A 23,395-nucleotide genomic window follows, 5' to 3' on the forward strand; every position below is an offset into this window, starting at 1 on the left:
CTGGGTATAGTGCCTTATACTTGAGATTTAGAATTCAGTATTTACTGGTTTGGCTTCTATAAACACGAATACTTTCCTAATTATGAAATAGTAGGTTTGCGCTTATATTATACTGTGTAGGGTCTCAGTATTCGTCATCTATAAGGTCAACGGATAGATAGCAGCTGACGCCGCTGCGGCTTAGCCCAGCAGCATACCATGCTCAGTAGTATGGCAGTTAGCTAAGATATATTAGCTGCAAAATATTTCTGAATTCTGGGCATCCAGAACACATGTTTTAGTTTTGATTGATTATGGTCAGGTTATAAATAATATATTGTGAAATCATTTTATTACAGGGACCAGGTATCTTTGACGGGGGTCGACACGAGGTCCACAGTATGGCTCTCCCAACGTCACAAAAGAGTGACTCATCCTGGTGTTCGCGAGCGGGGTTTGCATGTGCAGGGTAAGTTGACCGTTTACTGGTTTGGGCGTGTGTGAGTGAGGTTGATGTGGCGTAGGTGGTGGTAGCGGCTTAGTGCACACGCTATACTGAGTGTGTGTACTGATTACATCTTTCATTTGTAACTTCTGTAGTGGTCTACAATTTTGATGAGAGAGATTAATTGCCGCATGGTACACTTGCTAGAGATGATGTATAATTGGCAAGACAATCTATCTGCATTTCATCCTCATGAGATAGTAGCGAGGTCTTAGTTTTGAGAGTATTCATTCTGCTTATAGACTGTGGATTTGTTCATATCAATTAGACTTAGTAGAAAAAATTACGCAAAAATAGAGGATGAGTTATTTAAGCTTCTCTGTAGAGTGGCGGAACTTTTCTATATAGCAGAAATGGTAACGGCGATATGAGAAATATTATAAGCGCATTGAAGAGTACCAGATTTGGTTATTTTACAAAAAAGGACAACTCGATACATATTCATCTATATACTAAAGGCATTCAGAAATTGTTACGAACGGTTCTTGGATTTGCCATAAATTCTAGTAAATGATCGAGAAGCATTTTGTCAAATATTCGTTCAACTCTCTGTGATTGTCTGAATCCTTGTAACGTGGTTGTAGTTTTTTGGGCTCATCATCTCTAATGGTCTTAAATAAATATCAACTACTAATATCCTATTCTACATAAGAACGATATTATATTCATATCTGATGGCAAGTAAATGGAGAAGGTTAATTTAAATCTTAAATGGTAATGAATCACAAACATTTGAAAATCGCAGTCTTGGTCTTATTTAATAAGATCCAATAACAAGGGCAAAGCAGGCAATGTGTTGAGACAGAGGTCCTTTCGATCGACTAACAATATTAGTTTGAACTGTTTAATTTGATAAACCAGAGTATAAATACGCATTACCTACTTTTTATGGATATTATGAAATGAATCGTGATTTTGTAATTCACATAAAGGATTATTGATATACAAACATTAATATTTATTATTGTAATATAGCTTTTCATGCTTTCATAAATGTTTCTTTAAGGAAAATGTTTGATTTACCTTATAGAGCAGTGATCTATCCACCGATAAGAATAATCATATAATAGAATTGTGTAGAAATATCAACCTTCTAAGCTTCTGGTAGTAAAGTTTTTGTATTCCTAATCTGCTTATTATTACATGTACTAAACATCATGTATCTAACATATCAATAATATATGAAATCATTGGATTTGTAATATTATGAGATTTTTACCTTTATCGTAAGTTCACCCATTCGATAAAATATGCTGTGGTTGGCACTATCACTATAGGTGCCATAACTATGACACTATGACTGGCTCTATAAAAATCGGGTAGTTATCTTAACTACGTTATTAATTCGCAGCAATAAGGTTATTTTATTTACTTCCTCTCGTGTGAACACACAATTTAAACCATACTCATATTTTGAATATTTCTGGTTACAGCGAGTAGGGACGTGGATGTGGTAAGTATCCACTGTTATTAATCTGTGTTGATATTAAGATATGAAGTATTTTGGCATACAAAATAATTATGGAGAGATGTTGCAATTATTCGGTTATGTAGATATAGGCTAGTGACTTGTCTAGAGATATCGATATATTTTTACCATATTTATTACATAAACGCTAATTATTAGAGATTGTACTAGTTATAAGTGTGGTGAGACATTAATAAATATGATATAATTGATAATATACAATATATATTCTATATTGGTAAATTATATAGGTATAGACTTAGATAGTTTTATTATAGAATATAAGACTTGGCTCATTTTGATCTCATCTAAGTCTGAGTATTTCTGGCTCTTATATATAACGAGAGAAATTAGATGCTCTAAATTACCGGGTAGTATAATAACTATAGTTTTACGCCATGTTTTGGTGAGATATTATAAACTTAAAAAATCACCTTCACTTTTCGTTAAGTGATTATATAATTCATCATATTTATTCAATATTATAATTGATATAAACATAATGAGTGAAAAAATGTGTAACAGGATCTATGTGCTGAGAGAGTGAGTCGATTATTAGATGCTGCAAAATGCGGCTACACAGGATTTCAAAATAAAATTAAAGACACACGCGACCAACCACGGAGTACTTCTATTACTGAAGTTTGAGAGTTAATCTGAGTGAGAACACTGTTAGACACACTCAACCAATTTGTCTTCACAATGACACCAACTCTCTAGACATAAAGTTTGTAGATAGATAAGTTTATTAAAACATAGAACTCATACGATGTGGCGGCCAGATGAGAGTGCGATTGTTACGATCAGAAGACTATGTGGGTATTTAGCGGTGTAGTATGGCCGGGCAAGTGCTCAATATTAATACTATATCGACTGTGTATTCGTCTATAAAACAGTACTCTGAGAATGTGCAAATAATAACCATAATATATAACGATATCTGACTTTAATAGGTAGCTCTTTTGTAAAAGATCTTCTGTAGAATTTAATTTTTCAAGTGCGAATAAGTAATGAAATGCTAAAAATGTTAAGGTGGGTAGAAGATAGCTCAGGGGGCGACTCAGTCTACAAAATTAGTGGGGCGCGGTGTGTCTTCATGGTCAGGGCCTGGAAATTCTCGTTATGTTTACTTAACCGCAAGCCGGCTCTGCCCGGGCTGTATATAACAACTGGTGGCAAAGGCTAATTACTTTTGTCAATCTAGTGCTTTACTTCTTATATGGTTAATTGGGAGCGGTAAATAGCTAGCATGGCAAAGAGAGGGATAGGAGCAATATCATAATTACCTTCATGTTTACGACTCTATAATGGAATCAAAATAATTTGATAAAGAAATAAATCATCATGGGTATTTATACAAGTCGTTCTAGATATTAACTCACGCTCTCAGGTTCGGAGGCAATATGCTTTATTTCACCTTTGTTTTTGGAAATGTTATTAGTACTATTTGACATTTTCTAACATTATTATATTTCTCGCACTTCAACTACTCACAATTCCATCACGTTGGACTAATGATTTTCGCGCAGCTAAATTAATAGAATATATCATGTTAAATATGTTAATTTATTGGAATGAGGAGTGGACCCTAACATGTTTCTATTCGTGATTATTTAATAATGAGTTATTGGTATAGTCTTATATATATTGCCCTGAGAGATAGCTTGACTCAGTATTGTCTCAATGATTTTATAAAATTATGGCCTTATAATTCTATATGTATACGATTGTTCGTGATTAGTTAGCGATTATGTTCAGTTTAGTAGTATATAGTTGGAAGGTGTATCAATCTTTTATGTTATTGTCGGATTGGTCTTGTGGGTACATATTAGTCTATATATTTGTATATTGTTATCCTATCATGCGCATTATTGTGAAGTTATTATGCACTATAATATATTATGTATTATCTTAGGCTCGTACTTATTTTCAATGTTTATGCTGATGTAAGCGTATGTTTTATACAATGTGATGCATATCTCTCTCTGGTGCAGTGTACATCTATTCGAGGTGTTGTTGTTAGATGTTATATTTATTTCTAATTGACTGTACATAACTATTTGTTCTAAATGTTTTCTAGTATCTCTCATACTAATGTAACTTTTTGGTACTCTTAATTGTAGTCATTGGAGATTTACATTATTGTATATTTATCATTAGTCTTTCTATTATCTTACTAGAACCTTTTGTGATTACATATTCCATATTTGTGAAATGGTACATTGATATTTTCATCATGAGAGTCTTGTAATTCGTCACGAGGATATTTAGTTCTTTTACAATGATATAATATCACGTATAATTAGATTACTATTCTTGTGGGAAGGGCTTAAATGTGTACTATGGTGATATCTATAGTTTTGGATAAGTGTCTTCTATGCAGATTGGGCATAATTATATAGGAATATCTCGATGATATTATGTATACAATATTATTCTTTTAGTTCCGACGAGCAGAAGATCTATTGTAAATGTACATATGTGTGTAACACATGTTTTGATAAAATAAGTGCGTATCATATTTCCATATATAGGTTACATTATATTTGTATGTACATATGTCTCCAGATCGCAGCCTATTGAAATTGTATAAGCGACAATAGTTATGTAACAATATCACTCTTATTTCTGCCACTAATCGTTTACATTGGATTTTTTCACTCACATAGATATTAGTAATAATGTAACACATTATTAGATAACGTTAAGCGTAGGATATTTTTGTGATGTTACAATTACTCTATATCCATGTATGACATATAATGAATCATGATGACACTCACCTATATTGATTCACATAAATATGAATAATATAATTGTAAAACGTATTTTACATTATTTTCTATGTTTCGCTAACCTCTGAGTACATAGATAGAATTCTAATTATGAAATTTTGTTAATTGTATGACAAAAGTATAAAGCAACAATCGAACACCCGAGATGTAGAGTTCGGTTGACTGAATACGCGAATATATTCTACGCTTACGTGATTTAATATTCTAGAATAAAGCGTGAAAAGCCCCAGGGTAGAGTGATTTGCATCCCGTTAATCATCGAGAAGCAATATTGTCATGATTATTACTATTATATCTCTCTACAAAATGAAATTCTGGCTAATGTAGCTATTTCATACATGACTCTCTGTGAGTTAAGAGAATAGTATATATATTTCTTGAGACTGTTACACATGGAGGTACACTGGTGTGTTGTGGATGATTACTAGCTATATAGTTAATCACATGATGCTGTTGTTAAGTTAAAATACACTGATTATAACGCTAACTTTGGTTGAGACTTGATGTTTTTATTATTTTCCTTAATTATAGCATGAATGTATTATATTTTCCTTTACATTTTAACCGCATGAAATAAATTTAGTTATATTTATGCAGGACCGAATAAATTCAGTGCTATTTTGGTGCATATATTGTATGTTTGTGGGGTACATATTTCAAAATGTAGGACATATTTATTTCAGTTTCGGTTTTGACGTTACTACTAGCGTATAACATGATTGATGTAGAGCCTTTCAAACGTGGGTTATTCTGTAATGATGAGACCATTCAGTACCCGTATAAAGACGACACCGTCAGCGACAGTTTAGTCGCTATTATTTTCGTCCTCGTACCTATTGTAGTCGTAAGTATGAGCAAATGATACAAGACCATATACATCTGTGAACATTTTAGAAAAAAATGTTTAGTTAATACTAATAATAATTTATTTCGTTCGATTGTGTTGAAAGCTATAAGCTGATTCATCAATCTATTCCTGGAAATCAATGAGTGTAAAGTTTCTTGGTTACGGACAGGGTTTCTTGTTGCCTCTGACAGGGATTGAACCAAATTACACGAAGGATGGAAATTCTTATGATAACTTTCACGAAATTGGTCGGAAAACATTTGCATAAACTACAAAACACTCGTCAAAAAAATAATTTTTATATTTAAAAAATGAGTTTTAGGTGCTAAATCAAACTTTAATGATTAAGCTTACCTTACATCTTGTATTATATACACAAAAGTGATTCATAGGCCATTTTTCATCACCTCTTGCTTAATTCATGAAATCAAGATTTCGTCCTTATGAAGCTGAAATCGTGATTTCACGAAGTTAAAATCATGGATTCACGATGTTGAAATCGTGAAGTCTATCAAACCGTGAACTCATGAAGTTAAAATTGTTAATTGTGAAGAAAGACCCGAGAATATGTCACGATCGGTCTTTCGTAAATATACTCTCTTGAGTTTATGTTTGGATAATCTTCTTTCAGATGCTTATCATAGAAACGGCTTACACTATTTCCTCCACAAACAGACAGACAAACGAAAAGAAATTTTTAGCACAAAAACTCTCGGTGAAGTTGTACAGGTAAATCTGTTTCATTTTTAAGTTCATTATCATCAAAATTGGTTTTATAACATAACATAACATAACATAACATAACATAACATAAATTTTATTTAACATAAAATTGTAAACATACAATTTATAGTCAAATCATATTCTGTATAGTGTAATAAGTGTTACAAGTTACAATTAGCCGAGAAGTATTGTTAACCAGTATGAACAAATGTTATGATATATATAACAGAGTTTGCATTTGAAATAATTATAAATGTAAGAAACAAATGTACTTTAACAAAGAAGAAAAAATATTTGTTAACGTTGCCGAGAAGTATTGTTGACAGATATAAACAAAGGATACGGCATAATTGCATAAAAAATACTTATTCATGTACACAGTTGTACGAGATTTGTTCACGTCGTGCCGAGAATTATTGGTGACAAGTATAAACATAAATACACTTAAATATGTAAGAAGCTAAGTAGAAAGATATTTGTTAACGTTATATCATATCGATATCCACAAATCAAACGGCAATAATAATATTTCTAAGATGACATAACCGTTGTATATGTACTAATCATTTATTGTCGTAGTTATCTCCCATTTGCTTGTAAATCATAAGAAAAAAGTATGTTATTGGTTATTAAAGTCTCTCTTTAAATGCGTAATACAGATAACTTGCCAGATTATTAATTGTTTTGATATTTGTGCTTGTCATTAGTGTTTCGAATTTCTGCATTGAAGGCCATCTTCAAAAATATGGTTTAAAAAACTTTCTACGTAAATTGTAATATTTCGGGCATATTAATAAGAAATGATATTCTGTCTCTACTAAATTTAATGAACAATTTCGACATTTTCTGTTTTCTCTTGGAATATTATCGTGCCTTCCTTTTTCTATTTCGAGATTATGAGCTGATAGTCTAAATTTGGTTAAAATAATCCTATGGCTATCTTTGTTTATAACGCTTAAATACTTTTCGCACTGAAATTCGTGTTTAAAATGACTGTAAGACGAAAGTCTGTTAGAGTTATTAATACTTGAATACAAATTTTGTTTGTAGATATCTAAAATTCTTTGCTTTATGACACATACATTTATATTTAAATTATCTTGTTGTAGCCAAAAGTAAGACATTCCTATTTGGTTCAATATATCTTTTATTTAATAAGCCCAGTTTTTTTCTCTGTATGATAGCTCATTATCTGCATCTTCTTTTAGCATGTTATACATTTTTTTAAGAATTGAGTTATCAGGTGACTTAAGTATTTTAATCCAGTATTTGAACATTATGATTTTACGGTATATTGCCATTGGATATCTCCCTATTTCTCCATATAATGCTTCTAGATTTGTTGATTTACGGACACAAAGGATCTTTCGAATAAATTTACAATGTACAAGTTCTATATTTTTACAATCATAGTATCCAAACACTTCTGCGCTATAATTTAAGACGGATCCAACTAGTGTATCAAACAGTTTACATTTATCTTGAATCTTTAGATCAAGTTGGTTAAATACTGTAAAAAGGTTATGCATAGAAAATGATGAATGTTGAGCAAGAGGCTTTTGAGTCCGATTCCAATGTCCATTTTTAAAGAAATAAACGCCTAAATATTTAAAGCTTTTAACAATTTCTAAGGTCTGACCATTGAAAATGAAGTTAAACGTTGAATGTCTACCTTGTTCAAATATCATTATTTTAGTTTTAGAAGTGTTATCTTTTAGATTCCATGTTTGGCAGTATAAATTCAAATCATTTAACATTGATTAACTCATTTGATATCATGCTAAAAAATAGCACGTTACCGTTGTTATTAACGGTAATTAACGTTACAAAAACGCACGTGCTTTATTATAAAATTGCTAAAAATAGTGTTATTAAATTATCGTTTTTATTTAGTTGCGAAAATCGCACGGGTATGTGATAAATGTTAAGTTATCTCATGTAAAGTTTCTTTTTTCTTTCAGAACAATTGGAGCATTTTTATTCGCCGCGACATGTACATTATTTCTAACAGAAACCATGAAATTATTTGGAGGAAGGCTCCGTCCTCATTTTGTATCTTTATGTAAACCAGACTTTTCTAAAATTAACTGTTCCCAAGGTTACATTATGATACCAACTGACGCGTGTACATCAGACGTGACAAAGAGGAAACTTTTGGATTCAAGGTATGGCTATAATTGGGCGCTTTGCATGCTGGGGAAATTGTCGTCTGTAAAAATGTCTGCTTAATGTTTTGAATTTCATCTATTTGGTCTCGAAATAGAAAATAAAAAATTTTGACTGTCAAACAAGTAGTTACCTGACAAGAGGCTGTGATACTCGACCCCTGGTTAGGCACCAAATTGTTTGGAAAGGCTTATTTGATTAAAAAAAATCTAGAAAACTCCCAGCAGCTTTAGCGTTAAGAATTTTTTAATAAGTGCGACTGGTATGGTCTCCGTTGCTCTGGAAATATCATAACAACACATTTTTTTACATTAATTTTGACCTAGCACTCAAGCTTTCATTATCGAAAGAAATTTGATTTTGCATTATTGTGAATATATATAATGAATAGACATGAAACTTTAAATTTTCAAAAATGTCGTACTTAAAGCAGAAATAATAAAATGTACAGAGTGTTGTCTTAATGAAAATCATTGATGAAAATCATTGAAGGTATTTTTACCGTTTGCCCATCCTGTCAAATAACAAAATTGGATCTAATAATTACCTTTAGCTTATTAATGAATTAATATCATTATATATCAAAGTACTTAAAGTATTAAGAATGATCAGGCACGCTTTACGGACATATATTACTAGGAAGTTAACAGACTTAGGCTTACTGAAAGCTGGTTCTTCTACACATGTGCCCGGCTCGTACCGTAAATAAAGCACGAAGGGGTCACAGGTTTTACTTGTTTTCCAAGTGAAATAATACAATAAATGCTATAAAACCATGTTAAAATACTTTTGACAGGTAAAATATAATTACTTAATATTTACTAGCTGATACATGTGTAACCTTGTTTTCCAGTCAATAAACGTCGTTATAAAAACGCACGTGCTTTCTTCTATACCTAGTTTATAAATCGCTCGCTCGTATGACCAAGAATGAAAACTCTGTCAGTGAGTAGAACAATCCATGAATTTTGAAGATAAGTATCTAACAATATATAATTAACTTACCTTAATAAGATTATGAAGAATTTATTAATAATTCTGTCATTTTATTCCAGGAAATCATTTCCATCAGGCCATGCTTCTTTGTCAACATTCGGTGCAATATATTTACTGGTAAGAGTTTATATATTATCATTTAATGATAATATTATTATCATCTCTTTCGATAATTCTCCATAATTACACAATCACTAAGAGGTAGCTCAACCAACGTTAAACATGTCACTTTGACCAACTTTAATGCGCTGCGCATAGGTTTGATTTAATTAGCTACTAAGGAAGAAACAAAGTTAAACGCATTATATAAGATATTACACTATGAACTTTTCTTTAAATTTGTATAAAAGAATTTTATGAATATTTAATAACTTACATGATTTAAGTTAAAAAAAAAAACATGTTCATTTACCATGTTAATTGGCTTGTGAAGTCTCAAATGCAGCCTTTGCTGTTTACTAGGATTTTTTTATTAATCTTATCCAGAAAAAAATATGGCGGACCATGGGTCAAATAATCTTAAATATCTATAAAATAGTAAGACATTATGTACAGTTTATTTTACATAATTTATTCAGATTTTATTTTTATTTTTAGGCTTTTCTGCAGCTCCGTTTCACATGGACGAAAAAAATAAGAATATTGTTGCCATTACTACAACTTGGAATTTTATGCGCAGCCATATTTGTTTGTATTTCCCGCGTGAATGATAACAAACATCATTTTAGTGACGTCATCGCTGGTGCTATTTTAGGAACGGTCATAGCTTTATTGTCGGTAAGTTTCTTCTTTGCTAGTAATAAATCATTTAGAACATAGTCTTAAACATAAATTTTGATGATATATTAAAGTCTGTAATTTAAAATGGTGTTATACATGTATAATCGGTATAATAGAGAGCGGCGTATCACTTTCATTTCACAATAGCTAAATGGACCATTTATTCACGGACCCTATAGAGCATAATTATATATAAGCGAGTCGCCATTTTGGCATTTTCTCAAATAATGACGTCACAGATGAGAGTGCCCTCTGGCATGTCAAAAATGTAATAAAAATAGGAATTACAAAAATGTTCGGAGTATCACGACAACATCCGAAACTAGTCGATATTTGCCGATTCGTTTGAAAAGGGTACACGTGCACAGCAAATAATTCCCATATCCAAATACTGTACTAGTGTATAAATTTTATGTTTTTCAGTTAAAATACGTGTCTTGTATACGAAAGGATGTGTCACAAGAAATCCATCTACCCGAACAGTCACGTGACAGATCTAGTAATCCTGTACTTATTAACAATATAACAACAACAACAAATTCAGGACAGTCTCCAAACATTGCTGTTGAGATGAAAGAAGTATGACACAACAAATATAATGATTATACAGTCGACTTCGCTTATAAAACGAACTCAATAGGACATTTATATATCGTTCGTTTTATTCGGAATTCGCTAGAAGCCAAGCAGCAACAACTTTCGCTGGGCATTTTTGTCGTGAAAAAAGCCATACCTATTACTGAATAAATTATACAGTTATTTAAAGTGGATTGGTCTACAATGGGCACATTTTCCATAAGTATTTCAAATATGGATTAAAACAATAGAAATGTATAATGTGGATATTCTTACCATATATTGCTTGAAAAACTTAAATATTATGATATTCTGTTCTAGAACAATTTAATATATGAGCCGCGTCACGACAAAACCAACGTAATGCGTTTGCGTCCAGCATGGATCCAGACCAGCCTGCACATCAGGATCCATGCTGCTGTTCGCTTACAAACCCAAGAAGAGAAACTGATAGCGAACAGCATGGATCCTGATCAGACTGCGCGGATGCGCAGGCTGGTCTGGATCCATGCTGGTCGCAAACGCACTATGTTGGTTTTGTAAAGATGGACTCATATATGTTGTATGAATATATATAATATCAGATCATGTATCTCACACTTGCCAACAACATCTCTATATAATTCTGTCATGATTTGTTGCTATGTCTGATACTAAATGCTGTCAACATAATTATTTATTGTATTACAGACCAATTCACTTTAAAGCAATATTATAACTAAATAAATGATACAGGAATTTAAAGCAATATTACACCAATATTTGATACTGATGTATAAAGACGTTGATATATGAAATACTAAAATAGAATATGATAATTATAATTGTATGTATTCACATACAATTATAGAAATTTAAAGCTACATGTATATATCTTATTTAACATCACATTTCTGTTTGTTTGTTGTTGTTGTTTTTCGTTTTTTTTTGTTGTTGTTGTTTTTTTTGTGTTTTTTTTTTTTTTGTTTTTTTTTTTTTTTTGGGGGGGGGGGGGTTGGGGGGGGTATTTTTTTTTCGGGGGGGGGGTGTTGTCGCCGATTGCTTTTTTTTCCGTTTGTTGTTTTTTTATGTTTTTTATAGTTTGCTTTTTTTTTACTTACAGTATAAAATTATTTGACATATTCGTTTTAAAAATGGAATGCAATACATGTAGGAAATATCATATGTGTTTGGTCGCAGAATAAAGAAAGCCAGGCCATAATCAATAAATTTGGATCCAATACTTATTTATATAAAATGGTGCACATGCTTGAAGCTCATTGGATATATTAAAAAGATGTGATAGTTATATTCATTGTTTTATCTCAATGCTTGTTTCAGTTAACTTTATTTAATATTTAACATCGTACTGTTATTATTTGCTTTCGTGAAAAAGTTGAATCGTTTTGGACCATTTCTAATTTACAAAAATCATGTTTTGGACACACCAGATACAGAAACGAATGTAGACTTAATCAAAATACAAAACAGAAATTGGGATACACATGTACATGTATATAAAAAATGCAAGAATATATTTCGATTTTATGTTTTTGCTGTGTTATTATTTTTATGATTTTGTTGTTGTAATAAAAAACAACAACTTAAACAAACTTTGATATGTCTAAAAAAGTAGAAAGCATACCCTGTGAATGACTTACTTTCACTGTCATAAAAAGAGTTTTATACATGTAGTGCACATCAAGAACAGTGAAAAGTCACATATTATTTATGTTTTATGAATAAAACTAGAATTTTATTAAAATATGATTTGTTTCCTTTCCTCTTATACATGTAATTCAATTTTATGAATGGCAGTGTTCAATATTTATTGGTGTAAATACAATGTTGTTTTTGTCATATGTATATCATACATTAATAAGGCCAATATAATAAAATTATAAACGTTATGGTATTTTTTTTAACTGATGATCAATTTTGAGATACATATGTGGTTCAGCCACCGTGTTTATGACAAAACTAACTGAATATGGATAAGACAATTTTTGCTGACCAGAATACTCATAATAAAATATGTAAAAATATGACAATATGACAATAAACTATATAATAAAAGTACAAAATTAAAAGTTGGGATAAACAATTGGCATTCATGTACTGTTCCCTATTCAAATTTCGTTAGGCGTTAAAAAGGTACGATGATAAAAAGTCGAAACCACGATAATGAAAAGTCGAAACCACGATGATGAAAAGTCGAAACCACGATGATGAAAAGTCGAAAGTATGAAGGCGAAAAGTCGAAAGAATGAAACCACGATGGTGAAAGGCCGAAAATACGGTGATGAAAAGTCTAAAGTACGATGGTTAAAGCATGAAATTATATCGAGGTCTTTCCATCGTGGTTTCGTTTACCGACTTGTCACCGTCGTACTTTCCACCTTTTAAATGTTAAAGTTTTTCTTATTACTTATAACTTCTAATATTTCACCAATAAACTCTCTTGCTTCTTTTACTTCTTCTTCTTCTTCTTCTTATTTTTATTTTTATTATTATTATTTATCATTTTTTTATTATTATTATTATTATTATTATTATTATCATACAGATATTCCCAATGAACGAAATGCTATGCCCGTCGTTGTATTGAAATGTTACAAATAATTTTATGGCCAGTCAAGGGCTTCTTCTGAGGTCATAAAGTCCCAAAACATAAAATTGAGTTTCATATATACAGATCAAAAAAAGGGGCACTTTAAAACAGAAAGATATCCAAAACGTGAATGAAGAATATGCTCAAACATCTATTGAAAATCGTATTTTTGTGCTTTTCTTAACCCGATTTGAGTTAAAAACGTTGCAAACACTTTTCAATTCTATGTTATTTCAAGCAGTTATCATTCGTGATGAAGATGTAAAAATGGAGTGAGCGAATAATCTGAAATTTTACTACATAAATCATTTGTTCATATCTACATCAAATAGACAATTAATCTCGAACAAAATATTTCTAGTCCCATCATGTCAAAACAACCTCGTGATCGGCGGATTCCCTTTAAGCTGGTAATGCGCAGCAGTTCAATAAAGATATCGTAATTATTTTAATTGCATATACTGACATAGGCAATCTGAAGTCTCCTGGAAGGTTGCCTTGGCCACGATAGTTAGCAAATGACACGATTTGAAAACTATAATAATACAAATGGTCAGGCGATCCAAAATGATCAATGTCATTACACGCTTTATTACTTCACCATACGTTTAGTTTTTGTTTTGTAGAAACAGATGAGAAAATTATGGTTAGATACAGCTTGCAAGGATTTATTTCTATTATACGGATTTTTATATGAATAACGTTTATATTCATTGGAAGTAAGTGCGATTCAAGTTTTGCAAAATAACAATTATATGGACATAGTTAACATTCTAGAAAAAGAATTATACAAACTACAAACCCATAAAAAGTAATTTCAGGTCAATTCTGACCTTTCTATAGAGACAGGTCGCTATTTTGGTGTTGAAAGAGAAAAAAGAACGTGCTCACTTTGTAACCAGCAAGAAATAGGTGATTAATTTCATTATATTTTTAAAATGCAGTTATTTTACTCTTGAAAGACACAGGTATATCATTAATTATTCATATATTCCAATCTCTGTCATTCACATTTCAATTTCTACAAAATTATCGCGTAAGAAATATTTACTTTTTAGAATTAGAGATAATTGTTAAATAATTTCAAAGAATGTTTGTATAGGTTTAATTTACAGTGTTAAGTGTATGGTAATAGGAACAAGACAAAAAGTAAATATTATGAGAAAATTAATTCTTAAGATAAATGAAATAGCTCTTGAAAATGTAACTGATCAAAAAGTCTTGGGTATTTGCATAGATAACAACTTAAAATGGCACTTGCAAATTGACAATGTTTGTAAAAAACTAAACGGAAAAATTGCCTTATTGAAAAAAATATCGTATTTTGATATGAAATTATTGTTTTACAATGCATATATATTGCCCATTATGGACTATTGTTGTATTATATGGGGTAAAGGAAACACAAACTACATAAATAATGTTTGTAAGTTACAAAAACGAATTGCTAAAATCATTTTACAGCAACCTCAAAGATCTCCGTCAATAAATCTATTCGAAACTCTTAATTGGTTACCGTTCCTTGACAGATGTAAATACCACTAGGCGGTGCTTGTTTTTAAAACTTTAAATAACATGGCACCGACTTATATGACAGAACTGATGACTTTATCCGACAACAAAATATATAACTTAAGATCTAGGTCACGAAAAGATATTGTATTATGGACAAGACCTAAAACAAATTATATTAAAGACACATTTTCTTATTATGGCATGAACATTTGGAACAATATACCTTTAAATATTCGTAATGTTAATAACCTTAAATGTTTTAAAGAAAAATACAAAGCATATCTTGATGTTCATATGAGTGAATGAATGAGTGAATGAATGAATGAATAAATATATACGAACGAACGAATGATGCAATATACGTATATGTTTAAACAAATTGTTGAGTGTCTGTCGAAAGTATATGAGTTGTATTATTCTAAAAATTACATATTATACACTCATTTTTCTACCTATGCATATCCTGTTGTTGTTGTTGTTGTGTTGTTTTCTATTTCAGAAGGCCACATTGGAAATAAGATATATATGATTGTTATTATATGTTCTTAATGTGTAACCTTCTTTAAATAAAGATATTATTATTTTTATTATTATTATTATTACTATTATTATAAGGGTGCACTTGGTTTTTTTCCCCAATTTTCCTCATGGGGTATCCCAAATTTCTGCAATACTAAGAACCAAAACGTATTCTCCAAATAGAAAATTTCCTTGAAATATCGTCAGTGTGATCTTTATAAATAACTTTAGTACTTGCAACAGCTAAAGTTTGTCACTTGAACAGTACTTGGTGTGGAAATTCGAATGGTAAGTTACATGCACATCAATATTACCATGTCCATATTTGACACGACTGTTGTCACGCAGTTTCCATTTTTATACCCCCATTCTGGAGAGGGGGCATTTAGATTTGCCTTTGTCTGTTCGTCCCTCCGTGCGTTTGTGCGTGCGTTCTCATGTAGTGTCACGTGTTGCTGAAAAAGTGTTTCAGCAAGAGTCAACAAACATGACAGGAATGGTTGATCAGTGTACACCTGGGGTTTTGCGTGTAGATTTATTCAGTTTTGTCAGAGATTTTGCCTTTAATTTAGCGGTTTGTATCAGGTGGTTTATGGACGGTACTGGAAAGTTCAAGTTACCTTCTGCGCCCCCTAGCACCGGCTTAAGTAACTGGCAAAATTGAAAATGTTATAAACCGTGTGCAGCCGATACAATACTGCATATTTTATACCAATTTTGCAAATGTCGTGTTTTAATAAGCAATTGCTTTTATTGAGAACTCTCTGTGTATTAATATCAAGGCTGGTTTTCAATGAGGAGATAATTGAAATATATAAGTAATGAAGTCCATATTATTATAATTTTATTTGAGTTTTTAGATAATTATGTTTTTCAGGTTTTTACAAAGAAATTTATTGGCGAAAAAAGTCAAAGTGTCAGCCATGAATGAAGTGATATCCAAATTTCCATAAAAGTGCGTCCAGTATAATGACTTATAATACAAGTACATGTATCGACAGTTCTTCAATGCCAGTATGTAATGTCCACAGCATTGTTGTGTTCTTGGCAGGATACTGAATAACTTATCATTTAGTTGTCATCTGTGCAAGTTATTGCAGCACTTATCATCTGGATGTCCTCTGTGCAGATTATTGTAGAGCTTTTACATCTGGATGTCATCTGTGCACATTACTGTAGTACTTGCATTTCGGTGTCATTTGGGAACGCTATTGTAGCACCTTGTCATCTGAATGTCATCTACGCTGATAACTGAAGAACTTATCATCTGGGTGTAATCGGGATAGATTACTGAAGCATTTATCATCTGAATGCCATCTGGGCAGGTTATTGTAGTACATTGTCATCTAGATGTCATCTGTCCATGTTATTGTAGTACATTGTCATCTGGATGTCATCTGCTCAGCTTACTGAAGAACTTCTCATCTGGGTGTCATCGGAGCAGATTACTGTAGCACTTATTCTCTAGATGTCATCTGGGGAGGGTATAGTAGCACCTTGTCATTTGAATGTCATCTGGACAGATTATTTTAGCACTTACCATCTTGGTGTCATCTGGACAGGTTAATGTAGCACATTTCATCTGGATGTCATCTTGGCAGGTTAACTACGTCATCTGTCATTGACTCAGGTGGAAATAAGCTGTATAATCCATTCTGGTTAATTAGATTCCTACAATGTATACAAAGTTAACTAGAATTTCGTTTCATGAAAAAGGAAATTAATTGCACTATTTCGATGCAAATTTTACCGAATCGTGAAGTGAATTTTAATATGAACATCGCATTATCTTAATAAGATCACACCAGACAGCTGATAAGCTTTCAATTAACGTACAAACTAAGATTCGTAGTTTTAAAAATGTCTTTTAGCTTTTGTAACGACGATGCAACAGTTGTCAAAATACTAGTCCTTCATTAATTAACATGACTAACAAAACAACAGATGTTAATGACACGTTTAATAGTGCTGATTATGTTGATATGATGACAGACGATTCATTGGTGTTAACTGTAAGTGTAGTAAGTTGTTTCACAATTTACTTAGTGTTTGTTTGCTTTGTAATTTCTGCAATGTTGAAAACCAAGCGTATACCCGATATGGCTAAATTTCTTTCACTAACATTGTTGCAATTTTATGCCGTTATGGCTTTCATAGCTGCAACTAGAAGGATAATTGACTACAACAATAAAGAGGTTGTCATTTTAACAGTGCTTGGTGTGGGGATACGAATGGTAAGCTATACAAATGTTGCCATGTTATTACTTGACAGGACTGTTGTCATACAGTTTCCCTTCTTCTACAGCCGTCACTGTCAGAGCAAGTCATGGAAGATGAAAGCTATTGCTGTATGTATTTGGTGCATGGTATTCGTGGGTTTTGTTTCAGGAATGATTTTGAGCTGTGACCTCACTTCATCTTCAGATCAATACATAAAGGTCACGTGCTTTAGGAAATTTTCTCCGCCGTTTGTTGGACCTATTCTTGGAACAACTATTCCTGTCACGTGCGTGTGTTTATCAATTATTGCGAAAATTGTATATCAACAATCCAGTATCAATAAAACGAAAAATGTTTTCAGACTATACAGGACAACGTTTGTGATATCAGCCAATGGTATAAGCTTTCTTGTTAACGTAATCTTATATGCCATCTCGGTGGTTTCTATTGATTCCCTCCAAAGTTTGCTGATTATTTATGATGTTCTCGTCTGCTTCGGGGCTATAACGGACACGTTCATTTTTGCACTTTTTTTCAAGGAGTGTCGTCTGGAACTGTTGAAGATAGCGAGCATTTGTCTCCCAAAGCTGAACAATAGAGTAGAGGACCTTAGGTATGAAATTTTCAACATTCATATGTCTGATAATATAATTCGTAGACCTGTATAAAAAAGAGAAAATAAGAACCCTTAAAGAAAGTCCAAAACGGCAAAATTGAAAATGATGCAGGCTCTGCTCGATTGAGCCTGTTCATGGCGCGAACTTACGTCAGCGCCACCTAGTACCGGCTTTAGCGGTGTTGTGTTTCTAAGTAATTGGGGAATTATATTAAAAGTTTCATTGATCTTTTTACCCACCACGGTTACACTTTGCACACAAAAACAATGTTAAAAAATAATAGTTTTTAGTTCCTAAAATTTCTAAAATTTAATCGAACTAAAGTTGTGAAAACACTAATTTGTGATGTCCACTATATCGATGTTCAACAGACTACCCACTATATCCAGGAACATAACAGCGGAATTCAACATTTAAACCTGAAATGGCAAATGACGACATTTTTATCTCAACTATTGGGGGAGAATTTCTTTATATATAACCTTGGACCCGGTAATCTATTTCGTCAGACCGAGCACAGAACTAAGACTCTGACCGATGATTTTTTTTTAGATTTGAAACTTTACTTTAATATGGTTTTCTTATCTATATGCCTACTGTAAGAAACATGTTATTTCTGTAACAACATTGTAATTACATGTACATCTTATTGTCACAAAGATATCTTGTTAATATCTGTTGTGAATTATGATTTATTTTGTTAATATAATATACAATACAACAAAATGACCACGATTTACTTTATTTTGTATGTCGTTTAAACTAAATTGACTTAAACAGGTATGCTATATGTATCTTTAATCTGCTATGATCGTAAAATTATTTTTTACACATACAGTTTTAAGTAAATTGCCTAAATGTTGATGATCGATATTAGTAAGAACAAGGTACAAGTTTGCGGACGGCACCGGCAAGGGCGTCAGGACTATAACAACACCTCTACTTTTTCACAAAAAAAATCAACTTAATAATAAAATGATTTTAATGTAATTGTTACCGCACTGTTGAATTCAATTCTGTAATTCACTCGAATTTTGTCCATGATCTGTCCTTTTAGTACAAGTTTAAAAAGCTAACGAACATACACAACATTGTCGACAACAGTACGTCACGTGACATGTCATAAATGTCATGTCACGTTATATGTTCTACATGTAACGCGTTCAATAACGAACATTTTCATTATTCCCTGGTTGTTGAGCGTACACCTCCTCGTTTCCTTTGCATCCGAAACACCCCCGAAAGCTGTTCAACAGTTGCCTTGCGCCATCTCCGATGACAGTTTTCATCTCGGCTATATGAAAACTATAAAGAATTGGATTTATTGCAGAGTTCAGCATTTGTAAGCGGTTCCCAATGAACATGATTTGGCTGTCCCTGAAAATATTCAGGATTGACAGTAAAATCAGTATAACCGACGGCAGTGTTACAATATTAGCCACTACCAGCACTAGCATCAGATGTTTAAAAGCTTTTTCCTGTAAACGTTGACGGCAACCCTGGGCGATGTTCACGCTTGGCGGCGTCTCAATGCGCTTTAGAGCAAACATTGAGCCGATGTAAAATAAAGTGAGCAACAATAAAGCGATGATGTTGAAAGCAAAATATGGCAGAATGGTCTCACTGTCTTCCATTGCCGCTGGGGAGAGACATCCGTTCAATGAAGACGTTCCTTGTGAAATGGTTAACCTCACCACTGGGATGTAGGCCAATGCAGTTATAATCCATGGACATATAATATACACAACAGTTCGTGTTGTAGAAACTTGTCCCGCTCTTGCATTCGGTTTTGAAGCATTTCGTAAAACTACCCATCGTTTTATCGACAAGAAGCAAAGGTTTATTAGAACAGCCAGGTGGGCGGCGCTAGCCGTGCTGAGAATTGCGGTGCACGCCCTCGCGCTTTTATCCAACTTCTCAAACAGCGTTAGGCATGAGATAGCCGGCGTAAATCCAGCAATAAAATCTGTAACACTCAGACACAAGGTCTGTTGAAAAATTACTTCCGGAAATTTCGAGCGATGATTGAACAGCGATTTTATTAAGAAACCGTTCAAAACAACAGTCAGAACCGATATTTTAACATTGACAATGTGTGCAACTCCTCCGATACTATACATTTCTTCCATGGTAAAATTTAGGGATGCATTCAAATTCGCAACTTTCGAATTAAAGTACCCACTCAAATTTGCAAAGTTATCCATTTTCGTCATCATACGGTAAACGCGTTTTAAAGTCAACATACAAGAGCGGATTTATGCCGCAATCAAATGATGTGATCTGTGAGTCTGTAGATTTAACAATCCAGAATGAAATGATATATTTCTAACTCCTAGGAGCGGCGTTGGTGTAATTAGTACAAGAGTGCCAGATGGCCCAATATCGCTCAAATGAGATTTATTGTTAGAAAAGGTCATATTTGTTTGCAAAAGTAAATGATCTGATCGCATTTGGCGTGACACCCTGTATGATTTATAAAATATTTGTAGAGATCTGCTAGCAAATGTTTTATGCCAAAGATCTAAGTTCTGGACATTATAGTTTTCCAGAGCAATTAAATGTGTTTTACTAAACAATTATAACTAAATGACACCCGGGGTTGAATGAATATTCCAAAACTTTTGGAAATGACTTTCCTTAAATTTTACCAATGCAACTTCCGGAGAGGATAGCATCGTGATGTATAATGTTTGAAATAAAAAACAACAATTTGCATAACTAGCTTGTAGAGGTCTATTAGGGAATACCACATGTCAAATAACTAAGTCCTACATATTATATAAGCCGATTTTCATCAACGGGGTATGGTTTTTTATAACTTTTTTGAGATACACAATATCTTTTCTCTTGTCATTATGCACAAAGAAGTAAACTATTTTCTGATATGTTTACTACTTAAACTAAACGGAATTCCGGGTAGGCCTAATTTTAACCACAGGGGCAAGATTCAAGCACATTTTGTAAAGACCAACAAGGCAATGCTATATCTATTTCTATGCTGTGTGGAATATTCTTCAAACAAGACCAAGTTTAGGGTGTCTCCAATATAAGTCCATATAGATTAAGGGAAAACCGACCGGGACCAATGCTTTCGTTATAAAACTTCCGCAGACGACAGTTGTAGTTTTGGAGTAGATGTATAAAGATAATGTTTGCTGTATAAGTCTATGTAAACAAAATGACTCCCAGATATGGCCAATTATGACTCTGAAGGCATGATTTATGTAACTTTCATAGAAGTCAACAAGTCGTCATTGAAAGCAGCTAACTAAGGATTGAGTAAATTCCGAAAATGTATTAAATGTATTAAATGTTAAAATATTGAAAGTGACGAAGAAATATTGTGAAGTGAACAAAAAAGTACTTTTCACATTGCAAACAGGACTTACAACCCATGTTAATTACCAAAAAAGTGGTCAAAATATGCAAAAATAGCACTTAATGCATTACTTAACGCAGTAAAAATATGGTGAAAATTACTGCGAAAATAAATCATACAAGATGAAAATTATTACATTTATCTTAAATCTTTTTACATTTTTCTTAAAATCTTCATACTTTTTTCTCAAGTTTGATTTTTTCTTGAAATATTTTAGCTCATCTGGAGGCATGCAGCTTTAAGCAGGTGAGCTAAAAATATTATTCATCCTTTGAAGGATAATACCTGAAAATTGTTGTCAGGATTTTTTCTCTGATCTATTTTAGATATTATCACGATATGTTTGATGTTAATATAGGAAAATGACTGGGAGATTATTAGGATAAAGGTAACCCGCGAGTTTTTATATTAATTAATAAGACTTATATTCTTTTTTTATCAAAAAAGAAAAAACTCGGATATACGTTGACCGCTATTGATCCAGGCGCTCCTTTAATCTGATGTTATTGACAATTTACCACAAAAGACATAGTGAATATTTTTGACGCAATTATCATGACCAATTATAGTCTATACGAGCTAACAAAAGATCTCAGTAATCTTTCAGAACACCTTGCCGATTTTTCATTTGCATCTCAGAATTTATATGGATTGAAAAAAAATCTACCTATGATGCGACCAAAAAAATTAAAATAGATATAGGGTGTTATTTTGTATAATGAGTAACGAAAATATTTTTTTGAAATCTACCAAAAAGTTTGGACTATTTTGGTATCATTACGATTGAAAAATATTAATCAATTTTAAACTATACATTGGCATACATACAAATGTATATAACTAAATCCGAAATAATGTCAACTGGTAAACATTTTGTACTTTCGATTTTTTAAAACATAGTAGTTTCATCCTTTATATTTATACATATATTTATAAATTTACTTAATTTAAGTCGACTTGTACAAAATATAATTAAATATAAGCCAACAAATGTCAAATCGCAGCCTTTCTTTACTATTGTCTAACAACATTGACCTGGCACTCTTGCATTTGACCCCATAGTCGGTAAATTCCGTAAACGTTACTATCTACTTGTAAATCGATATGAATCTATATAACCAGTTGTTAAATGGTCTTAGCACAGCCGTTAAAGGCTTTCACTTCAAGAATATAGACGTAGACTCGTAGGTTCGAATCCTGGTTCAGCCACTTTTATATTTTTTCTTTTCTTATTTTTAAATTGCCATTTCTCTTTTACTCGTGCAAAACGTTTTGATTTTTGGTTGTGTATTCTATCTGTGTAGTATTTTTAATTTGTATTATGAACGCGCTGTCCTTTTTATTGATTCAAGATAATGTAATGAAATGAAAAATAAAATTGTATAAAAACCCACTACTTAAAATGTATCCTAAACACCAGATGTAGTAAAACGATTTCAAATAATACTTGCGAGTAAATTTCAAAATAACATAATAAAATGCATGTCCTCATAACGTGGTGATGGTAAGGTATCGAACCAGAGACCTTCAGATCAGTAGTCAGGCATCTATATCAAAACATCACAACTCATTGACGTGTGAAGTTAACCAAGATATCGATATATTCGTTAAATACCATTGTTTATCACCTAACGGAAATTCATCAAGTGCCTGCCAGGTCAATATTGTTGAACAATTTTTTTAAATACATGTACTTGTTTACATGTTTATTTTTTGTAGC

The 23,395-nt window shown here is 32.2% G+C and overlaps 1 protein-coding gene across 1 annotated transcript; it reads left to right on the forward strand.

Moving 5' to 3' along the window:
* The first annotated feature begins 5,436 nt into the window (after positions 1-5,436).
* LOC132760425 (phospholipid phosphatase 1-like) lies at positions 5,437-11,235 on the forward strand. Its single transcript, XM_060752404.1, has 6 exons — positions 5,437-5,591; positions 6,226-6,323; positions 8,279-8,482; positions 9,539-9,596; positions 10,077-10,256; positions 10,683-11,235. The coding sequence occupies exons 1-6, from the start codon at positions 5,463-5,465 to the stop codon at positions 10,842-10,844; spliced, it is 831 nt and encodes a 276-aa protein (XP_060608387.1). The 5' UTR covers positions 5,437-5,462; the 3' UTR covers positions 10,845-11,235.
* The last annotated feature ends 12,160 nt before the right edge of the window (positions 11,236-23,395 follow it).

Source organism: Ruditapes philippinarum, unplaced genomic scaffold, assembly GCF_026571515.1.
Source record: "Ruditapes philippinarum isolate M1 unplaced genomic scaffold, ASM2657151v2 ctg2415_1_1_1_1, whole genome shotgun sequence".
NCBI classification, from domain to species: domain Eukaryota; kingdom Metazoa; phylum Mollusca; class Bivalvia; order Venerida; family Veneridae; genus Ruditapes; species Ruditapes philippinarum.